At 42.6% G+C, this 21,093-nt stretch overlaps 1 protein-coding gene and 1 non-coding gene across 2 annotated transcripts; one reads left to right on the top strand and one right to left on the bottom strand.

Annotated features, from left to right (window-relative positions):
• Positions 1-548: 548 nt before the first annotated feature.
• VMA21 (vacuolar ATPase assembly factor VMA21) lies at positions 549-6,124 on the top strand. Its single transcript, XM_049767546.1, has 3 exons — positions 549-676; positions 4,837-4,946; positions 5,518-6,124. Exons 1-3 carry the CDS (start codon positions 624-626, stop codon positions 5,658-5,660), a joined length of 306 nt encoding a protein of 101 aa, XP_049623503.1. The 5' UTR covers positions 549-623; the 3' UTR covers positions 5,661-6,124.
• A 14,398-nt stretch (positions 6,125-20,522) lies between these two features.
• LOC126000072 (U4 spliceosomal RNA) lies at positions 20,523-20,663 on the bottom strand. The gene has a single exon (XR_007492447.1). It is a non-coding gene; the product is annotated as a U4 spliceosomal RNA (small nuclear RNA).
• Between the last annotated feature and the right edge of the window lie 430 nt (positions 20,664-21,093).

Raw genomic sequence — 21,093 nt, forward strand, 5'->3', positions numbered from 1 at the left:
TTCCCAAGTTTGAGCCCAAGTTGAAGCTCACAGGCTTCAGGCGCCAAGGAGCCACTCACTCGCAGGGTTTCTTTCAACTAGTACCTGCTCTGGCTTTCTGAAATCAGGTAAGTGCAAAAGCTGGTCTTTGCAGGCACTAATTAAGGAGGCGCTCGAGGGCTCAAAGGCTGGGGGCTAAAGTGCTTGTTGCTTTTTGTGTTAGAGAAAACTGCTGGGTTGCTTAGCACTAAAGCCCGGTGGGCAGCCGCGACACGCTGGAGCGCGGCTGGAACTCGCGGGAGGCGGAGCCGCTGCGGCGCCCGTCGACCACGAAGTCGGCACTGCGAGGCAAGGCCCGGCTCAACGTGGAATGGCTGGGCCACTCGCCCGGCTCGCTGCTTGCCTGCAAACCGGCGCGGAACAACCGCCCGCCACCGCCGCCCGGCAGCGGGTAAGTCACATGGAGGCCTGCGCCAGCGACTGCGCCTGCGCCTGCCCCCCGCGACGCGTCATCGCCCTGCGCCGCGCCTGCGCCTTGTGGCTCTCCGGCACTTCCGGCGCGACTGGCTGCTGGTGGGTACTGACCGTGCAGGGTAACCCCGACCCACCCGCTGCTGAGCACTTGCCGAGGGCGCGGCCCCGTCATGGAACGCCAGGACAAAGCGGCCCTGAACGCGGTGCAGCCGCCCGACGTCAGGTAGGGCCGAGCGGCGCCGCGGGCTGGCCTGGGGGCCCCGAGAACAAAGTGGGCCGCGCCGACCCGCGGAACGGACCGCCGAGAAGGAAGGGCCGAACCCGGCCGGTGATGGCTTTCGGGCAGGGCTTCGGGGTGCGCGAAAGGAGCATAGTTTGCGGTGGGGTCCACAGTGTGCAGCCCCGTACCCCTGCCTTTAGATCGGGGTCCCAGGAATTGGCGCCCCTTGCGATCTTGCTGGCTGTGCTCCCCCCGGTTCGGGGAACCCTTGATCTCCCCAAATCCGTTTCTCCAGCTCGGGGAAACTTCAGGGCCTCCGTCGCGGGGCGTTTAATGCACATTTGTTGGACAAGTCCAAAAAGGTGCGGGGGCCTTCGGGGAGCCTGTCGGGTGGAAGCGGCGCAGGAGAGACTGGTCGCGGAGAACCAAATTCCTGCTGCCTTAGTCTAGGCAGGAAGTTGAGACCAGACTGTTCTCTTCCAGCAGTGCTGACCTCAGTGTGCCAGGTTCCATGTGGGCGCTTGTTTCTTAATTTTTTCTTTTTAGCAGGACCCCGAAAGTGCTTCACTTCCTGATTGTCAAGAAAGTGGCGTTGACTCAGAGTAAAGAACTTATGCAAGATCACATGGCCAGGCCAAGCGTCTAGTAAGCCTTGAAGCTGTAGTTTCACAACCCATGGACTCAAACGTCCAGGATTGTTGAGTCCCATAGTCTAGGCATTTCACATAGTGTCTTTTCTTTGTCTCGTTATTTTTGACCGTTGGCGATGCCAACGTGTTTCTGTTACTGTCAGCCTCTAGTTTGACTGCCCAAAGTTCCTCATCCTAGTATTTGCTAAGGATTTGGTGGTGAGATCTTGCAGTGGAAGCTTTGATCGTAGCTCCAAGATGATGTGCTAGGGCCTAGCACCTAGGCCCTCCGCTGTTTGCTGTAAAGTTAGGTGAAGTAATCAACCGTTGTTAAGGTGGGCGCACAGTCAAGTTTATCCCAACTTAATTTATTTTGTGTGAGGCCAGCTGTGAATTTGGACTTTTCCATTATTTATTTCTAACAAATATAAGGAATGTCCGCAGTCTATACCAAATCAGAGACTGGAAAGAAAGCAGCTGGCCGACAGCAGGTGCTTTGTTTTAGAATTAATCACTGGTTTGTGAGTGGACTGGCCAGCTGCCCTAGAAGCCAAGGAGAAAGTGTCCTATAAACATTAGAAGTTTACGAGCTTTCTAAAGTGCATACAATAACACTGAGCTGTATTCTGAGACCCACGTTTATGAAGTCACAGTGTGGAATGAAAGCCTTATTTTAGAGCTTAAGGTAAAGAGAAGTAGAAATTTGGAAGTAAGCCACAGAGGGGGGTTATGGTTGACTGTATTTCAGAAGCTAGAAATTTATGCAGAAAAGATGCTCAACTTCTCATAGATAATACGAGATAATGTTCAAGATAATTTTTCAGATAAAATTCAAGGGGCATGACCTTAAAAATAGAAATATACAGTTAAACTTCCTTTTGTAGTCTCAAGCTTTGTTTATCTGGTTAGAGAATGGGACTTTTTCAAACCTCATACCTACTTTAGCTCACTATAAAAACATCAAGGAACAAGTTTCTTGTTTTGTTTTACTTTGGAGAAGGGATGATGCAAATAGCACAAAAGTGACTTAGTATATTCATAAATTTTTGTGCAACTACTGAAAATATGCATAATCTTGAAGTTTATACAATAAATCCCTCCAAAGGTGCCCTACTTGGCCAGTTTCAGTGAGCTTAGGTGTATGATGTGGGAGTTGTGTAGCACTTTGGGATAGGTTAAAAGATTCTCACAAGTTGTCAAAGTTTTGGGGCATTTCTGCACATTTGTTTTTGGCCTTCGGTGATTAATCTGTTATTGTGCATTTGACCTTGTAGCAGTGGTCCTCAAACTATGGCGCGCGGGCCACATATTGTATTTGTATCTGTTTTGTTTCTTCATTGCAAAATAAGATATATGCAGTGTGCATAAGAATTCGTTCATAAGTTTTGTTTATACTATAGTCAGACCCTCCAATGGTCTGAGGGACAGTGAACTGGCCCCCTGTTTAAAAAGTTTGAGGACCCCTGTATGTAGAGCATATGAGCAATTTAGATTTCCTTGTAAAAAGTTGCTGGTATGGTTTAGAGACTGCACTTTAGTGACAGATCAATCATATAGTCAACAAACAGTGTTTGGAGGGCTGGATAAAGCATGGGGAGGGGTTAAAGCACTTGCCTTGCTTGTGGCTGGAACAGAGTTCAACGTGAGCTGATTGATTGGACCTCACTCACGATGGATGAATGATTACACTATGGAATTAGGAAATGTACCTGGAAGAAATGCTTTCTACACTGGGGAGGACCGTTAAGATTGGGTTTTCTCTGTCTCCTTCCCAAAGAGGGAAACAGAACCCCATGCCTGTCAACTAATTCAAAGGGGCTCAGGCCTAGAGTATGTGAAACTGGACATTGCAGCATCCCTGAGCACTGATCGAGGGGTCCCTGCTGGGCCTTAAGACTGAACCATCTGTTGGACTTGAGTCTTACCCAGAGTGACCCCTCAGTGCCACCAAAAACCACATTGGGGCCTCTATCTGAGCATTGACATACAGTGAAGTTTGACTGTTGGCTGTGGGTTAAAATAGTGTAGGGATGGGTACATAATTAGCAATAAAGGAACTTGGGAAATTATGAGAGCCTGAGCGCTAGGATGTGAGAGGTGCAGGGGTCCCAGGCTGCCCCACTTTACAGCAGTGCACTTGGGGCAAGTGCACACCTATATCTGGTGAAAATGCAATGAAACAACCTTAAAATGGCAAACTAGTTATGTTATCTTGGCATTTTCCTCCTTATGCCTGCATTTTCTCCCGTGTAACTGGACTAGCAAACATTGGGGCATGGTAGAGATGTGTAGTCACGAATCAGATCTTAAAATTGCAATGCTTGAGGGCTAGTGCCCAAGCTGTAATGAAGCATAAATGGGTTCTCAGCCCTTCTGACTTTATTTTCTTTCCCAGTGGACCCTTCAGGCTCCTGCTATGGTCCCTGGAGTAACCCGATCCACAGGACCTGTGAGAAAGGCCCAATTAATGGCATCAGCTGTTCCCATTGAGTTGTGCCCACAAACATGGACACATGGGCACAACCCTGGGCATGGATTGCCATTTTCATTTTGTCCTGTGAACATTTTCTGAATAATCAATCAAAATTCGTTTTAGTATTTCCACATACTGAATATCATTTGCAAAATAATTTTAAGTATGTACATTTACATGTGGGACTGCAGTCTTGAGAATAGAGCTAGTGCATTGCAGAAGAGGGAGTACATAGGTTTTGATCTCTGGCATCCCTTATGGTCCCCCAAACTCAGCAAAGAGTAATTCCTGACCATAGCATATAGAATCCCAAGACAGACAGACACACAGATAAAAAGAACTCATTGATTGCACAGGCTGTGTTTTGATATCAGACGTCTTCAACTTTTGACATTCTGAAAATATCTCTTGGGGTCATGCCCAGCAGAGTAGTTCAATTCAACTTGAGCTGATCCAGTGATCCCTGGGTGCAGACCTGAAGGTAGTCATGCAATTTTTAGGGCTACACTTGGGTCTTTGTGTTTACTGCACCCTGAGCCATCCCCATGGCTCCAGCGGTCAGTTTAGAGTGCCACCATGTTTCGTAAAGGGCACCTAAATGGAGCCATAGCTTTTTGATGACAATGAAATTGGAGTGACTGGCTGGAGCATTTAGATAGCTCTAGACTGATTTTTCTCTGGCTTGCCCTACCTCCCTGCACTGTGTTCTGTTGGCCGCGAGCAGGGTACTTTGTCAGGAACTCTTGGCTCTTGGATTTTCTTTGTCTTTTGCCTTTGTCACCACACTATAAAGTCTGTCCCTTTTCCCTGCCCTTCAGAGACAAAGAGCCACTTTTGCCTGTGTACTCTTGGTCCTGCCCTATATGCAAAGGACAGACTGGGTGGATGTCCACACTTGTCCCCATTTTGAGCCCCTAAGTTGGCTTTTCTTCCTGTGCCCACTGCTTCCAAGGTAGGGCCACTTTGCAGCGTCCTTTCTGTGGGGGACCCAGTTGATGGACCCTACGGTTGGGAAGAGTCGCATAGGCTTCTGATTTTTCTCTTTGTTGAATTTATTCCAGAAATGAAAGTTCCTTGGCTTCTACCCTGAAGACGCTACTGTTCTTCACAGCGTTGATGATCACTCTTCCCATTGGCTTATATTTCACGACCAAGTCTTACGTATTTGAAGGTAATCTGAGACCCCCCCATGCTGTTAGGACCTCTTAGATCATGCTGTAAGCTGGGTATTCAGAATTGTTTCTCTTTGTTTTGCTTTTCAAAAAAAAGCATATTGCTTGTAATGAGTCTTCTGGAAATCCACTTCTGCATCTGTTAGTTATTTCAGCATGACTTGGTAGTTGGGTGTCTTTCTGTGAAATAGCTGCTGGGTCCTGTTGAGATCCGCCAAGTGCTCCTCTTAAAGAGCAGAAGCAGGCTAATCCACGACATGGGGAAGAATTTGGGCATCTGTACCTTGGGTGGCAGATGCTGGAGAAAGAGAAAATTACCTCTTCCTTTTTTCTTGTGCTCAAATCCTTAGATGAAAGTGATGACTCTGGTTCCAGGCAGAGTTGTTTCCTTTGTTTCAATGGTAACCGGGTCTGTTAGTGAACATTGGCTCAATCACCCAAGTAGGACTTTTCACTTTAATATTGCTAGTTTTGGTGCCTAGATTTGGTCAGCAATGGCTGAAGATTGAGGTACTCTTGGGTTTTGGTGGGACACACTTTGGACTAAAATGGTCCCTCTCTTTTCCTCAGGAGCCTTTGGGATGTCCAACAGGGACAGCTACTTCTATGCTGCCATTGTCGCGGTGATCGCTGTCCATGTGGTGCTGGCCCTCTTCGTCTACGTGGCCTGGAATGAAGGCTCACGGCAGTGGCGTGAAGGCAAACAGGATTAATATGACTGTCACCTGGGCACGTGTTAAACTGGCTTTTTATTTTAATAACCATAATAGCTTCTGGGGGTAGTCGTGATTTCAATAAAGATGGAAGAACAATGTTAAAATCGATCATACAGAGTCCCTTTGGACGAGTATAAATGTTGATCCTTCTAATACAATAAATGTTTTTGTATAGTCTATTTTAACTGTATGAACCTCTTATAGGAAGATGCGAGTTTGGAAATTTCAAGATGTTGCACACAGCATTAAATGAGTTAACAGTAGGCTCAGAAGAAATTTTAGTATCTTACAATTTTTTTCATGGAATTTGGACTTTCAGCTGGTTTTGAATAGTGCCCTTCTGACTGTAGTAAATCCAGTCTGAACTGGAACCGGAAAACACTCCCTAACTCTTGGGTAAATAAGTGGCCATTTGGATTGGGGAGTTCTGAATTCCTATGGAAAATTGTTCCTGGATTTAAACCTGAATGCCACTGATAAATTTTGTATCAAGTGTAATCCCTAGTTAATTGGCCTCTCTCATTCCATTATTTCATGGGGAAGCCAGGCTTTGTCATTTCCCTTGATGTCAAAGGAGTGGGTTTCTGGAGAATCCAAGTACTGAAACCATGAATTTAAGCTGCTGGGTCCTCAGAGTTCTCTAAGGGCTCCTTGTAGGTGAGGCTGGAGCCATAGTACAGCAGAAAGGGTGTTTGCCTTGCACTTGGCTGACCTGCCTCCAATCTCTGGCACCCCATAAGATCCCTCCAGCATTGCCAGGAGTAATTCCTGAGTGCAGAGCCAGGATTAACCCCTGAGCATCACCAAATGTGGCCCCAAAACAAAATAAAAAGTTCCCTGTAGGATGGCCTTGTATTGTTATACTGAATCTCTCATTCCAAAGACTGATTTGACAGCAGCATTCAGTCCTTAATTCCTTCCAGTCCCGCTGCACTACTTGTATGTGCTTCCCAAACGCTCCTGTGAAAGGGCAGGAAGAAAAATTGAACTCTCCTGTATTACTGTGGTTTTTTTGTTGTTGTTTTCTTTTGGGCACACTCAGTGGCGCTCAGAAATTACTCCTGGCTCTATGCTCAGAAATAAATCATGGCAGGCTTGGGGAACCATATGGGATGCCAGGGGTCGAACCCAGGTTGGCCGTGTGCAAGGCCCTACCCACTATGCTATTATTCCAGCTCTTCCCCTGCACTGTTTTGCCAGGATTGTAGCTGGCATCCTGTGTGCATTCCTTAGGCGTGGTCTAATACTCTCTGGGGATCTGCTTTCATGTCATATTTTGCTAACTGGATCTGCATTTATAATTTTCTTTTTTTTTTTTTTTTTGGTTTTTTGGTTTTTGGGCCACACCCGGCATTGCTCAGGGGTTACTCCTGGCTGTCTGTTCAGAAATAGCTCCTGGCAGGCATGGGTGACCATATGGGACACCGGGATTCGAACCAACCACCTTTGGTCCTGGATCAGCTGCTTGCCAGGCAAACGCCGCTGTGCTATCTCTCCGGGCCCCATTTTTAATTTTCTAAGCAAGAACATTAGTATGTGTCGTGTTTCAATAGTTCTTAAATTTTAAGAATTTCCATACAGTGGCTCCTTCTGTGTTCGCCATTCTTGATTGATTTGTTCATCCCCATTTATGATGTCATGGACCTGAACTCAAGGAAGAGAGCTACTGTTAGACAAACACCAAGAATGGATTTGTGTATATTGTTAACAAAAAAGTATACTCATTGTAGGATTATTTTTTTCTTTTTTGACATAAAAATAATCCACAGGTCATATTTCTTTGAGTAGGTACTCTAAATTCAAAATGTTTTCTTAAACAGACTATAATTTTAGTATGAAGTTTTCTACATTTAATATGAAAGTGTAGGGCCAGAGTGGATAAGTATAGTGGGTGGTGCACTTGCCTTGCATGTGGCCAACCCGACTTCCATCCTCAGCATCCCATCTGGTTTCACAGCATGGCCAAGAGTGATTGCCCTTATAAGTGCAGAGCCAGGAGTAATCCTTGAACATTACCTGGTGTGGCTTCCAAAACCAATACATAGAGTATACACACACATATACATATAGTTGTAGACTGTCCCTATTTGATTCTGGGATGGTGTGGTCAATATCTTAGATAATTTCATCTTAGATGCCTTGTGCTGCCTAGAATTATTCATCTACTTTCTTCTTCTGGATTGTCAAGATTTTTCTTGTAATTTGGAAATACGGCTCTGTATAAAATATTAATGCCCATTGTTGAGTTATCTTGTTTGATTTCAGACTGTTGCTATGTAGATATGACAAGGGTGTTTCTTTTTGCAAGTCTTTAAATCAGGGATACATACCAAAAGAGTTGGTAAAACATCCCCAGTGTTTGTAAGCTGGAATTGGATGTTAGGTTACTTTTTAAGATTATTAGTATATTTATCTGCTTTTAAGCCGGTTCATTTGTTCTTAGGGTTTTAACTGTTAATTTATTAGTTCGTGCTCCTGTTGAAACAACCTGTGGTATTTGATAAACAGGTTTATTTTCATGGTGTTTTATTTCCTCTTGCACAGTGTACATACTTTGGGGTGTATAGAAAGGGAAGTTAGATTTGAAGCCTGAGAAAAATTCACAGATTTGGATGTGTTCACTGTTGTTTGAAATCTGGGTATAAGAATAATGTCAAAAAGTATAACTTGAAACATCAATACCTGCAACTGACTTGAGTCTATTTCATGTAACACATTAAACTGGTTCTCATTGTGCCTCCAGATTATAACCATTTTCTCTATTTCACTGACAGATGATAAGAACATATTCGATGTCATGAGCTCTTCAAGTTGATACCATTTTTCATGTAGCAGCAGAATTCAATTTACATTTGAAAAAATAAAGACCAATGTCATGGAAATGTAACATACTTTCTGTGGTAACCAAATGCATTTTAATAATTAAGAGTTTTTGTGAAAATCTCAGCCTTTTCCAAAACAGGAAGTTGATGGGTATGAAAGTTCTCAAGGAATACAGTGAAAACAGCTCAGAATGGAAGCGTAGTTCACATACATGCAACCATGTGAAGTGTTTGGCCAACATATGTGTTTCTCCAGATAAGTTCGCATGTATTGTTTCACATGGGCTGCCGAGTCTTGTTAGACCCATGGTGGAAATGCTCTAACCATTGTACAGATCTGTTCCTTCTCTTATTCAGCAGCATCAAGTTTCTCTGTGGTCCGGTACCCCATGTCTTGCACAGGCCCTACCTTAGGCATTGAATTCAGACTCGTCTCTTACATTTGAATTTTGACAAAAACTGGGCCAAAGTATCACCTTAATAACATGGCAAGATCTTTCTCTTATTAGGGAAAAAGGACCCCTGAGAAAAATAATTCTCAGGGATCCTGGAAAAGCAACACATAAAGATGTCACTAACACAATCTTTTCTCTGCTCATTAGAATAATTAAGAATTTCTGAACTTTCACTTCTAACCCCACTTTCCTGGCCTGTTTTGTTGTCATGTGTACTTGAAAGTAATATCTGTGTTCCTTGTAAGATGTCCTAGAAATCATGTTTGTCAGTTACACAGACTAGTCGTCTTTTTTTTTTTTTTTGGGAAGTTCAGTGAGATCTCACTGGACTGTAAGCGATAGCTAACAACATCTGCACAGCACCTTACAGTTTGCAAAGAAAGTTCATGATAGTCTCGCTTGAGTTTTGCATAGTGAACCTGTTACGAGATGTCTCTTGGCATCGATGCTGCAAGTTTTAGGGTCTTGAAATCACTAGCGTCATTAAATACGCTGTAGTGTTGTAGTGCCCAGACTAGACTTTAGACAGGCGACATTTACAGCTGTGTGTAAGGAGCAAAATGGGATGCTTGAGTTCTTTAGCCGCCTGGATGAGGTTTACTTTTGTAAGTGATGCTTTTGTCCCCATTATCTGGATTGATTTTGTATTCATTATATTCTCCTGTCATTTGTATAAAGTGACCATCTGTTAATCATTAAAGTTTGTTCATAATGCCTCTTTGCTGTGTCCTGAAGTTTTTTTTTTTGTTTGTGTTGGGGGACTACACCCAGAGGTGCTCACCAGACAGTGTAACATCAGGGATCAAGCCTTGGTCCACCAAGAGAGAAGCAAGAACTCATCTGTGAACTAGCTTTCAACTCTGACTTTCAACTGTTGGAGCACAGATGCTTCTCTGCTTTAGGGCATAAGTGGAACTATGGTTTTCAGCAGTTACAGAGATACACTCATTGGTGGAGGAGGTCCCACAGGAGGATCTGAGTTGGTCTGGCACTGAGGAACAAAGGACTGAATGGGCTCAAATACCATGGAAGGAGTGAGACTGAGAAGTGTTCACACCAGTTCATTACAGGTGAGATCCACAACTAACCTGTAGGGCATTGTCAACCCCACTGCATGCCAGCACCCTGTGTCCTTGGACCAGGTTGCCCTGGCAATGTGGGGTGGAGGAAGCCTATGTGACTGTACTTTTGACACTCAGGACCATGTGGTGCCAGAGAAGGATGCGTCTCAGCGACCATTTCCCAGCCTTTTGGCTCTGGCTAGTGGTGATCAAACCATGTTGTCTACAAAGATGTGGCACCTTATATCCCAATGGAGCCAGCCTATCCTATGGTAACAGTCATAAGGGATAGACTGGAAGATGTGCGGGGAGCTTTGCTAATGGTCTGGCACAATTCACTGATCTAATCTGGAGGATCTACTGCCCAGACCTCTGAAGTTGGGGCCTGGAAATAGTGCCTAGAGTGGGCCATGTTCCCATCTGACAATTCTGGGATCCCTGCCACATGGAGAAATGTGTGTGTATATTTTGTTGATCAAAGTCACATTGGTGGATAGTGGGTCTTGCAGGCACATAGTAAGTCCTCAGTTAACACAGTTCCAAGTTCTTGGAAACGAGCTACACAAAAAAGAAACACCCCAAAAACAATTCCCTGAAAGTTTGGTTCAGCTATGGTAAACATATTTGGAGGAAAATTTCCCCTTTTTCAGTCAGGAAAGCCATAGCCTGAGTTGGTTTCGAGGCAACATTATGCAGAGAGCACTACAGTGGGCCAGTCTTTCTCTTTGGCCCCCTCTGCTGACCTTGAGTGGGGTGGTACGCATGATGAATTGTGGTGTTTGTGCCTTGGGCTGTGGGGTTTGCACTCCTTTAGTTGTGCCAGAAACTGCTCGAAGTGCCAGGGTTCTCTGCCAGGTGAGTGACTGAGATCCCAGTGTGACGTATGCAAGTATTATCATGCATGGAACTCAGGGCCTCACTTAGCTTATGAGACTCATGGCCCCCATGACTTGCTTAAATCTGACTTGGAGAGGGAAAAGATTGGCATAAAGCAGGTATCTAAGTACACAAAGTAGGAATCTTGGTGGCTTCCATTGTTGAAGGTCCATCATAAAGTTTCAACATGCAGTCAGGAGTCTTTATTGGGGGTGAGCCCTAAACACCTCTTGGGCTTTCCTGGACTGTTACAGCATTACCTTTAAATGAAAGTGTGATAGTCAGCATTTTGCCAACGACTAGCTTCAATGTGTTTAGGTAAAACTGTTCCTGCTTGCTTCTCTCCATCTCCCCTGACCTAAAATGCACACTGCTTGAGAGGATGGAAATGCAGCCAAATGGTGAGTGCAGTGGGAGCTGGCAGTACTGGGAGCAATGGTTCTCAAGAGTGTCTACTCTGGGTGTGGTCTGTCCCCAGTACTGTCACCTACTCTGTTAGTGCCACATTTCAGATTCACACTGCTGTTTGACTCTAAATTCAAGATGCATTTTGGATAATATTTGTAGAATACAAAGGTTTGGGGGTGAGTCTCCCTGGAGCACCTGGTGACTCAGAGGACATAAGACTAGAAGGGGCCTTGCCTGGTGTCCCCTCTTGCCATCTCTGCTGTCACTTCTTGCATGTTATCTCATCATTCTTTCTTGCTCTTCTGCTCTCCCTGCTCCTCTGGCCAAAACAGCTAGAAGCAACTCAGAAATTTCTTCCAAAAATACCAGGGAGTGGGGCTGGAGAGCATGGAGGTAGGGCATTTGCCTTGCATGCAGAAGGACAGTGGTTCAAATCCCGGGATTCCATGTGGTCCCCCGAGCCTGCCAGGAGCGATTTCTGAGTGTAGAGCCAGGAGTAACCCCTGAGCGCTGCCGAGTGTGACCCAAAAACAAAAGAAACAAAAAAACAAAAAACATACCAGGGAGTGAGAGAAATAGAATGCCTGTCTTGAATACAGGCAAGGGGTGGGGAGGAGGGAGATGGAGGGCATTGGTGGTAGGAATGTTGCAATATGAAGGGGCGTGTTCTTTTTTTTTATAACTAAAACCCAACTAAAAACATGCTTATAATCATGATACTTAAATAAAAATATGTATAAAAATAAAAATATTAAAAGCAAAACAAACAATGCCAGGTAAGTGGCTGGAAAGGCCGAGTATGTGCTTTGCAAGCAAAGGACCCTGGATTTGATCCCAGGCACTGCATGGTTCTTTGAGTGAGTCCTATCACCAGGAATGACCCCTTGTACCCCTCGCATAAGCAGAATAGACCCTGAACACCGCTGGCTAGGAATTCCAAATCAAAAAGAGGAATGAAACATAATGCTGCAAGTTCCTGGAGGTGTCAGAGCCAAGCTGTGGAGTGGCTTGTGAACAAAACCTCTTGCCTTTGACCTTCCCTCACTCAGTCTGTGCCACCCAAATGGCTCCCAAGGCTTCTCTCCCTTCCCAGATGTCCTGTCTCAGCCTTGGCATTACTGTTCCCTCCTTAGGGACCTATGTGTTTCTTATTTTTGTATTCAATACCCCTAAGAAAGAGTGTTAAAAAGCTGTGGATAGTTGAGTTTCAGTCATACCATGTCTGATTCTGTCCTCTTCTCCCCAAAACTTGGTCTTTCTCGCACCCCTCCCCCAGCCTTGGCTTTGATGCCTCCCTAGTGGAATCTTTCTGGCCCACTAACTGGCACACCACCTACCATTTGGGTTTCTTTTTCTCTTATTTTTTGTTTTTGTTTTTGGTCATACATGGGGCAGATCTCATGGGTTACTCTTGGCTCTGCTCAGGAATCACTTCTAGCAGGCTCAGGGGACTATATGGGATGCCAAGGATCAAACCTATGTTGGCCACATGCAAGGCAAATGACCACCTTGCTGTGCTTTTTCTCTGGCCTCCTGTGAATATTTTCTTACCCACCTCCTGCCGAAACAACCCTGGGAGGGTAGGCATGCTGACTCCCCTTAGCTCAGACCTTGGCACTTGTTTCATTCAGGAACCAATGGCATGGTTGCAGCTGACCAGCCTGGAACAATCCACCACACCATTTGGTTGGGGCTCCTTCACCCTGTTTCCACTATTTTCTCTGCACCTCCTCCCATGTGTGGGTACTTCTGGGGTCTCATCGTAGCAGCATATGCCATCAGCTTTCCAGGCTGAAGCCTTTCACCATTAAGGCATCTTTGGGCTGTACTCAGGATGAGTTCATGGTATATGCCCATCTTGGAAAAATTACCTTGGCCAGGCAATGCCAAGCATTGTGTTTCTGCCTGGACCAGTGCTCAGCCCCCAAGCCAGTCACTGGAATTTTCCTGGTTTGGGGTGGGCTACCCATGCCCACTCCTGAGAGATGGATTTGCTGCTGTGAGACTGACTTAGAGATTGGTGCAATGAATTAGTCCATGTAGGATATGGGACTGTATGGCAAGATTGCTGTGGGTATGAGTGGGAAGTGTGATATGGGCATCAATATGAATAGGGTTACAGGTATGCATATAGTTATGGGTTCTGGCTATATATATGGCTATGGGTATGATTATGGATATGGGAAAAGATATGGGGATATGAGTATGGATACAGACAACAAGAATGAAAGAATGAGAGATATGTCCTTCACTTGATTTTACTGCTTTTGTTCTTTGCTCCTCTTCTTTCATTGTTGTTGATATGGATGTTGTCACAACCAGGAGTGCACATATACCTGGCTGTGTGGCTTCCACATTGTCAATCTAAATCTTTTTTTTTTTTTTTTTTGTGGAATTGGGCATACTTTGGGCCACACCTGACATTGCTCAGGGTTTACTCCTGCCTCTGCAGGAGGGATTATTCCTGGCATATCTTTGGGATCATATAGGGTATTTGGGATCAAATCTAGGTCAGCCAGGTACAACTTTTATTGTGAAATCTGTCAGTTGCAAAAGATCCTACAGAACAACCACAGCTCATGGAAAAATAGATTATTTTCAGAGAAAATTGAAATGGATTATACAATTGAGTGGAAAGGTTTGAGTTTACCTTTCTTTCTCCACCTTGAGCATCTCAAACAAGTCTGGAACATTTGCCAAGTTTAGTAACTATATTGGCCTGTTATAATCACCAAATTCCATAGTTGATGTTTGATTTCATTTCTATGGATTTTGCTAAATATATAATATTATGCATCTACCATTATACAAAGTTCTTTAGTGCCCTCAACATTATCTGCTCCTTAATTAAGTTTAATTAAATTTAAAATCATGCACATTTTTTTTGTTTTTTGGGCCACACCTGGTGATGCTCAAGGGTTACTCCTGGTCATGTTCTCCTGGCTTGGGGGACCATATGGGACACTGGGGGATTGGACTGCAGTCGGTCTAGATTAGCCACGTGCAAGGCAAGTGCCCCACTGCTTGTGCCATTGCTCCGGCCCCCAAATCATGCACATTTAAAAATTCTAATATTTTTAACTCCAGAGAGTACTTATAGCAAGTTATTAATTTATTGTTCTCTTTCGTCATGTATTTTCAGATAAGATCTCTTGATCTTTAATAGAATAAAGGTGAAATATAGTAATATCAATCACTGTTTTCCACTGGCAGTTATCTCATAATAATGTTTGAACATCTTTTCAAATATTTTGTTGTTGTATTTTTTTACTAAAGAAGTTTGCCTTTTTCTATTGCTTTTAATGGTCCTTTAAATGATATATTTAAATTAAATTAATTAAACTTAATTAAATGCAATTAATTTGGGAGACCTTCACAAGTGGTATTTAGGATATTCAGGGGTTCTTGCAGTAAATTCTAGGTTACCCAAGCAGTGGTTAATACAGGGCCTGAGGATGAGGTGTTGCTCAAGTTCTACAGACCAAGGATTGCCTGGGCCACCTGATGAGTTATTAAGGATCTTCAAAGCTCCAACCAGAGGTGATCAGTAGGGACATGTGATGTATAATTGATATTCATGAAAGAGGCAATATTAGTGGTATTGGAATACCATACAATGCCAGCAATATACACAAGCATATGCTCCAGAATTTGCGGAATTTCTCTGACTTTACAGTGGATATTTTAACTGAATGAAGCCATTCTATACTTCATTGTAAAGTGGTTTCCAAAAGAAGGAGCCAGAGTAGTAGCAAAGTGGGAGGGTGTTTGTATTGCACGTGGCTGACCCACACGGACTCGGGTTTGATCTCCGGCCTCTCATATGGTCCCCTGAACCAGGAAGGATTTCTGAGTGCAGAGCCAGGAGTAACCCCTGAGTCTTGCTAGATGTAGCCCCCCCCCCCAAAAAAAAAAACAAAATGCTGCAACAATATGTATATCCAAACTATCTCATTAATACCTGTAAATAAATGTGCATAATAATAATAATAATAATAATATGTTCACATATTATCTATCTATAGTAGATTTATAAAAGAAACAAAGCAGTGAATTTTTTGGAAGTTAAGATTTGGGATCAGAGGAAGAATTGGCATTTATTATGCTCTTTGGTTATCTTGTATGTTTTACTATGTGTATACATCATATTAAAAATCAATGAGATTTTAATAAAACAACAGCAAATCAGGTTATATTGATAAATAGCCAGGGTTTTTTTCTGTTATATATCAAAACAAATTTTTTGCAGTAAAATAACCTCTTCCATCTCAAGGTTTTTGTATCAGAATAAATACTACTATTTGCTAGTTTAAATAGAAAAAGGCAATAGATGATAACTTGGAAAGGGATTATGAAATTATAGATACTATCACAGTGATTCTTATTAACTTATTATTTTGTATCAAATAGCTTATTGCTTTTTTTGTCATTTAAAAATAAAATTTTATCTATGTTTAAAAAAAATCTGCTCCTTTCATTATGCACTCCTTTCCTCTTCTCAGTCTTTAGTAACTATTGATCTTTTTTGCTCTTTTTTTAGGTTTGCGTTTTGCAGAATGTCCTAGAGTTAGAATCAGCCATCATCCTTTTTCAGTCAGATTGACTTCTTTCACCTAACAATATGTATGTGAAGTTGATTCTCTGACTTTTCTCGGCTTGGTTCTATCTTTATTATAATGAACAATGCTCTGTGGTCTGATTGTACCGTAGTTTATTATCCATTCACCCATAAAAGTACTCAATTGTTTTCAATCTTTGACAGTTTTAATAAAACTGTTAAAAAAATATCCACAAGGGGCCAGAGAGATAGCATGGAGGTAGGGTGTTTGCCTTGCGTGCAGAAGAACGGTGGTTCGAATCCCGGCATCCCATATGGTCCCCTGAGCCTGCCAGGAGTGATTTCTGAGCGTAGGGCCAGGAGGAACCCTTGAGCGCTGCTGGGTGTGACCCATAAAACAAAAACAAAAACATCCACATCCACATGCAGATTTTCTTTGCGAATGGCATCTTCATTCACTGAGTGAAAATCAAGGAACATGATTACTGGAGGGAATCTGTTTTGTCTGTGGGAAGACCCTATTTCTTCTATGGGAATAGTCTATTTTATAAGAAATTTTCACCAGTCTTGAGTCTTTTTTTGTTTTGTTTTGTTTTTGGGTCACACTCGGCAGCGCTCAGAGGTTACTCCTGGCTCCATCCTCAGAAATCGCTCCTGGCAGGCTCGGGGGACCATATGGGATGCCAGGATTCGAACCAATGACCTTCTGCATGAAAGGCAAACTCTTTACCTCCATGCTATCTCTCTGGGCCCATGAGTGAGTCTTAGTTTACTCCCCTCACCATCTCTAGCTGTTGCCAGTTTTCTGGATTTGGGCCACTCTGCTGGATGTGTAATGGAATCTCACTACTCTTTTCATTTGTACTTCCTGAGTAATGTATAGTTTTGTGGTTTTCATGTTTTTATTTGAATATCTTTTTAGTGACGTATTAAGCACATCTTTGTAATAACTATTTTTGAAACATAATAAGCTATCCAAATATATTTAAGGACATGTTCTTCATTTGGTTTCTACTTTCCATGGCTAGTAATAAACATTTTGTGAAGCCTAAAGCCTAGACATTATGTGTATGAATCAAGAATATCTGATATCCAGAGTAATCATTTCCAACTCGCATTGTCTTCATGGTTCCTTCTCTGCCCTAACTGCACTCCCGCTATATTTTTTGCAATCTTTCTACCATGGACCAGTCCTCCTGGTCCTTGTTGCTATTGCTTGTGGGTATTAATACCATACTATCTTTTCTTATATCCCACAAATAAGCATGGTAATTCTATGTTTATCCCTTTCCCTCTGGCTCATTTTCTCAGGATAATACTCTCCATCTGAGTGCTGAACGGAGATAAAGTGATGTGCATGATGCCTTTCTGGTAACAAATTTGGAAACTAGTGTATAAAAAGAAAAAGGAAGTGTGTGTGTGTGTGCGTGTGTGTGTGTGTATGAGAGAGAGAATGAGAGAGAGAAGAATATGTCTGCCACAGAGGCAGACAGGTGAGAGGGCAGTGGGAGGGGGGACAGGAAGGAAACTGGGGACAGTGGTTGTGGGAAATGTGTGTTGGTAAAGGGAGGGGTATTGGACATTGTATGGCTGAAACTCAATCAATCATAGACAACTTTGTGAATCTCACAGTGACTCAATTAAAGTTATTAAAAATAAAATTAAAAAGAATGGCTGGTATTTTTTCTATAAGGAAATGGTTAAAATAATTTCTAAAGTGCTTAAAACACTGTGTTTCTCTGATTTAAAAAAGATTCTGGCAGGCTAGAACTAGAGTGATGCCTGTGAAGATACAGATCCTTTGATTGCCTCCTGGTAAATTTAATGATCATCTTGAAAATTTTCCTTATTTCTTGGCTGTATTAAAAGAACTTTCAATGAGGCTGAAACCTAGCAACCAAACCCCCTAAAGTACTGGATGTGTTATGTGTAAAGTGTATCAAGGGGAGAGTATATACTGAAAAAAATTGTGACCACGATTCGGCATTAATTTCATTTGGTGACTCACCCACTCTGTCATCTAACGATGGCATTGATCTAAATTGTGACCTTTTCTTGTATCTCATATCATTAGAATAATGCCAGTAAAAGGGCAGTGACTCACCACTGAAGCAGATTCTTCCTGAGAAAATTAGCAGAGCTTTGTCATGGAAATCTTGGTTAAAGGGTCTTTTACTAATTTCACCTAGTGAGCAAATGTATCCTTTACCCAGCTTGTTAAGGGCCTCTTCTAGAATATGTCCTGTGGATTCAATTGAACATATTCTTTTGTTGATTCTCTCCACTTCTAGCACTATTTCAGGCTTTGAATGTGGAAAATAATTTTCCATCAAATCAGTTCTTAGTCATCATCGCCTGTCACTTGACAGGGGGCTTTTTCTGTGCTGCGGAATAGCTTTCACCTGTATACTTTATGGACATGAATCCCCATATAGATATATAGTAATTGTATTTGCACTTGGACAAGTGGATTCTTAAAGTGACAGTAGTCTTGTAATTCCTGTTTTCCTGCTTACTACATGAGTACTTCAGGAGGAGGAGATGTCTAGATATTTGAATCGTAAAGAAAAATAGGCCTATGAGACACAGGTTTTTTTTTTTATTATTTCAGTATACTCTGACTTTAGTAAATTATAAAATCTAGGTTGTCATTTGAACTTAGTCCACCCTGCTCTGGACTATCAAATTGCAGAAAGTTCCAGCAGTAACTGTAGGACTGATCTTGGAGAGTTAGTGGAAGTGAGGGATTGCTAAAAAACTGGATCAGTACTTCACACTGCCAGAGGCAGCTGTGCCACAGTCATTCTGCCACTGTCTTTTGGACATTTGAGGGGAAGGGGCTTGCTCAAGGTCACAGCAAGTCACAGGGCAGCTGGGAAGGGGCCTCATTCTTCCGACCCCAGACTGGCCCCTCTGGTATCTTAGTCTTTGCAGAGTGTTCAGTGAGATAAGTGCCATGTGCCAAGGAGTCTATAGTGTGTTTGGAAAAACGGAGTTCTCAAATGACCTTAGTGTATAATCTCTGGGATTTACAAGAGTACAAGAGAGTTTTCTTTTGAGGTGCTGAGGGTCAAACCCGAGGTTGCAGCCAGGCCAAGTTCCTGAACTGCGTCCCCGGGCCTATAAAGACATGTTCAAAAGTATTCCCTTATATGGGCCTTGTTGGGCTACAGAAAGCAAGATGTTTTGAGATTGGTGTTATGCTTAGAAATCAGTAAGATTGATTTCTGCAGGAAACACAAGACAACGTAGTGTCATATCTTCATGGAACACCATGTAAGGACTTTGGTTTGTTGTGCAATAAATGTTACAAAGTCTTGCCCCAAAGCAGTGGAAATTAAATCAGTGTGTCATCCTGGGAATGGGACTTCTGGTGAATAAAGGGGCAGTGATCACTTTTGGGGTGTAATCGCTGAAGCCCCCTCCTCCAGCTTTGCCAGGAGCTATGTTCTTAGCCAGTGTCTGCTCATTCTTCTGATTAAACTTATGTCTTGGTTGAGATGGATTTCTTTTCTTTCCTTTTTTATATTTTATTTAAACACCTTGATTACATACATGATTGTGTTTGGGGTTCAGTCATGTAAAGAACACCACCCATCACCAATGTCCCAAATCTCCCTCCTCCCCACCCGACCCCCACCTGTACTCTAGACAGGCTTTCCATTTCCCTCATAATTCTCATTATTAGGACAGTTCAAAATGTAGTTATTTCTCTAACTAAACTTTTCTTTCAAAGTTTATGTACTTTGACGAGAAACTTGTAAGGAAGTTCCTGAGGTACCTAGAAGTCTGTATACATTTGGGAGGGAGCTCGGGCTAGTCTGGAGTGGTAGCTTTCAGCTATTTATTTTGTAAAAGAGTATTAGGAGCAAATATGGTAAAATAGTAACATCAGTTATTATTTTAGTAACCATTTAGGGTAGTAGGTGCCTATTATAATATTTTTCATGATTCTGAGTGTGTTTGCAAGACAGCAGGTCCTTGAGTAACTGCAGATGAGACAAAACCCCTCGATTCTGGCCTAGCCCTTTCCACCATATTTGTGTGGGCTTTTCTCAGGAACTTCACTAAAATATTCAGAGTGTTTTCAGTCTTGAGTTAGATTTATGTTGATCTTTGGTGACCAGACATGTAGCCTAGGAATGTAACACTTATTTGAGCAATTGACTTGTGGGCCATAGGATTTAATTCTCCCTAGTTTCGTTTAAATTTGTTTCCAAAAATCAATCAGTGATCTCTCACCATTAAGGGCTTTTCATGTTTCAAAATCAAAATGCAAAGTAGAGCCAAGAAAGGGCAGTTGAATCAATGAGCGAACTTGGCTGCAAGTGAATCAAGCGACCTATGGCTAGACAGAATATCATCCTATGAGACATTAACAAACCCCTAAAGATATTTTCTGATTTTATTTTATTTTATTTTATTTTTATTTATTTTTATTTATTTATTTTTTTTTGTTTTTGGGCCATACCCAGTGACGCTCAGGGGTTACTCCTGGCTATGCGCTTAGAAATTGCCCCTGGCTTGGAGGACCATATGGGATATCGGGTTGGCGCGTGCAATGTGAACGCCCTACCATTTGCGCCACCACTTTGCCCCCACAAAGGTGTTTTCTATCCAAATTTGAATTGGAGACTCTTCACATGACCCAAAATCGGAGATATTTGTTTTCTTTTCAGTCTCCGTAGAGACTGTCAAAAATTGCCAATGCTGACTATATTTCAAGTCGTCATGGCGGGATATTGGGAAAAGTTTTCAATTAGCAATAATCCCGCCTCAGATAAACCTCATTGGCTACGATACTGCCACTGCACAAAGCTAGGAGATATTTTTTTATTTACGTTTTAAAATATGTATGTTTGGGTGGAGACAAGTAGACAATAAAAACTGGAGGGATATTTTAAAAATACATGAAATTCAACTTCATTGTCCATGGTGAAAATTTTTTAGCACACATGCCCCTGTCTATTCATTTAAATTTGTGCTATGTTTAGATATAGCTCCATTAGTTGATATAGAGATGGGCCACAAAGCTCTTTAAGAATTGTCCATCCCTGCCATCCAGCAAGCATCCAAAGGTAATTTGGCCAAGGCTGAGAAAGTAAGTTATGAGAAGATGCTTGAGTGCCAGCTGTTTCTCTTTCTCCTGGCTGACATATCTCTGCTGCCAGATTGCCAAGCATTATCTTTGACATGATAATGTCCAAAGGTTGTAGGTAAATGGGATGGCTTGACTAACTGCCTTCTTTA

The sequence above is a fragment of the Suncus etruscus genome, chromosome X, assembly GCF_024139225.1.
Source record: "Suncus etruscus isolate mSunEtr1 chromosome X, mSunEtr1.pri.cur, whole genome shotgun sequence".
Lineage (NCBI taxonomy): Eukaryota > Metazoa > Chordata > Mammalia > Eulipotyphla > Soricidae > Suncus > Suncus etruscus.

Excerpts from the sequence above, each read along its gene's own strand:
- VMA21 (XM_049767546.1), top strand. The coding sequence starts at position 624 with ATGGAACGCCAGGACAAAGCGGCCCTGAACGCGGTGCAGCCGCCCGAC. Across the intron at positions 677-4,836 it reads GTGCAGCCGCCCGACGTCAG|AAATGAAAGTTCCTTGGCTT; the intron begins GTAGGGCCGAGC and ends AATTTATTCCAG. Across the intron at positions 4,947-5,517 it reads CAAGTCTTACGTATTTGAAG|GAGCCTTTGGGATGTCCAAC; the intron begins GTAATCTGAGAC and ends TCTTTTCCTCAG.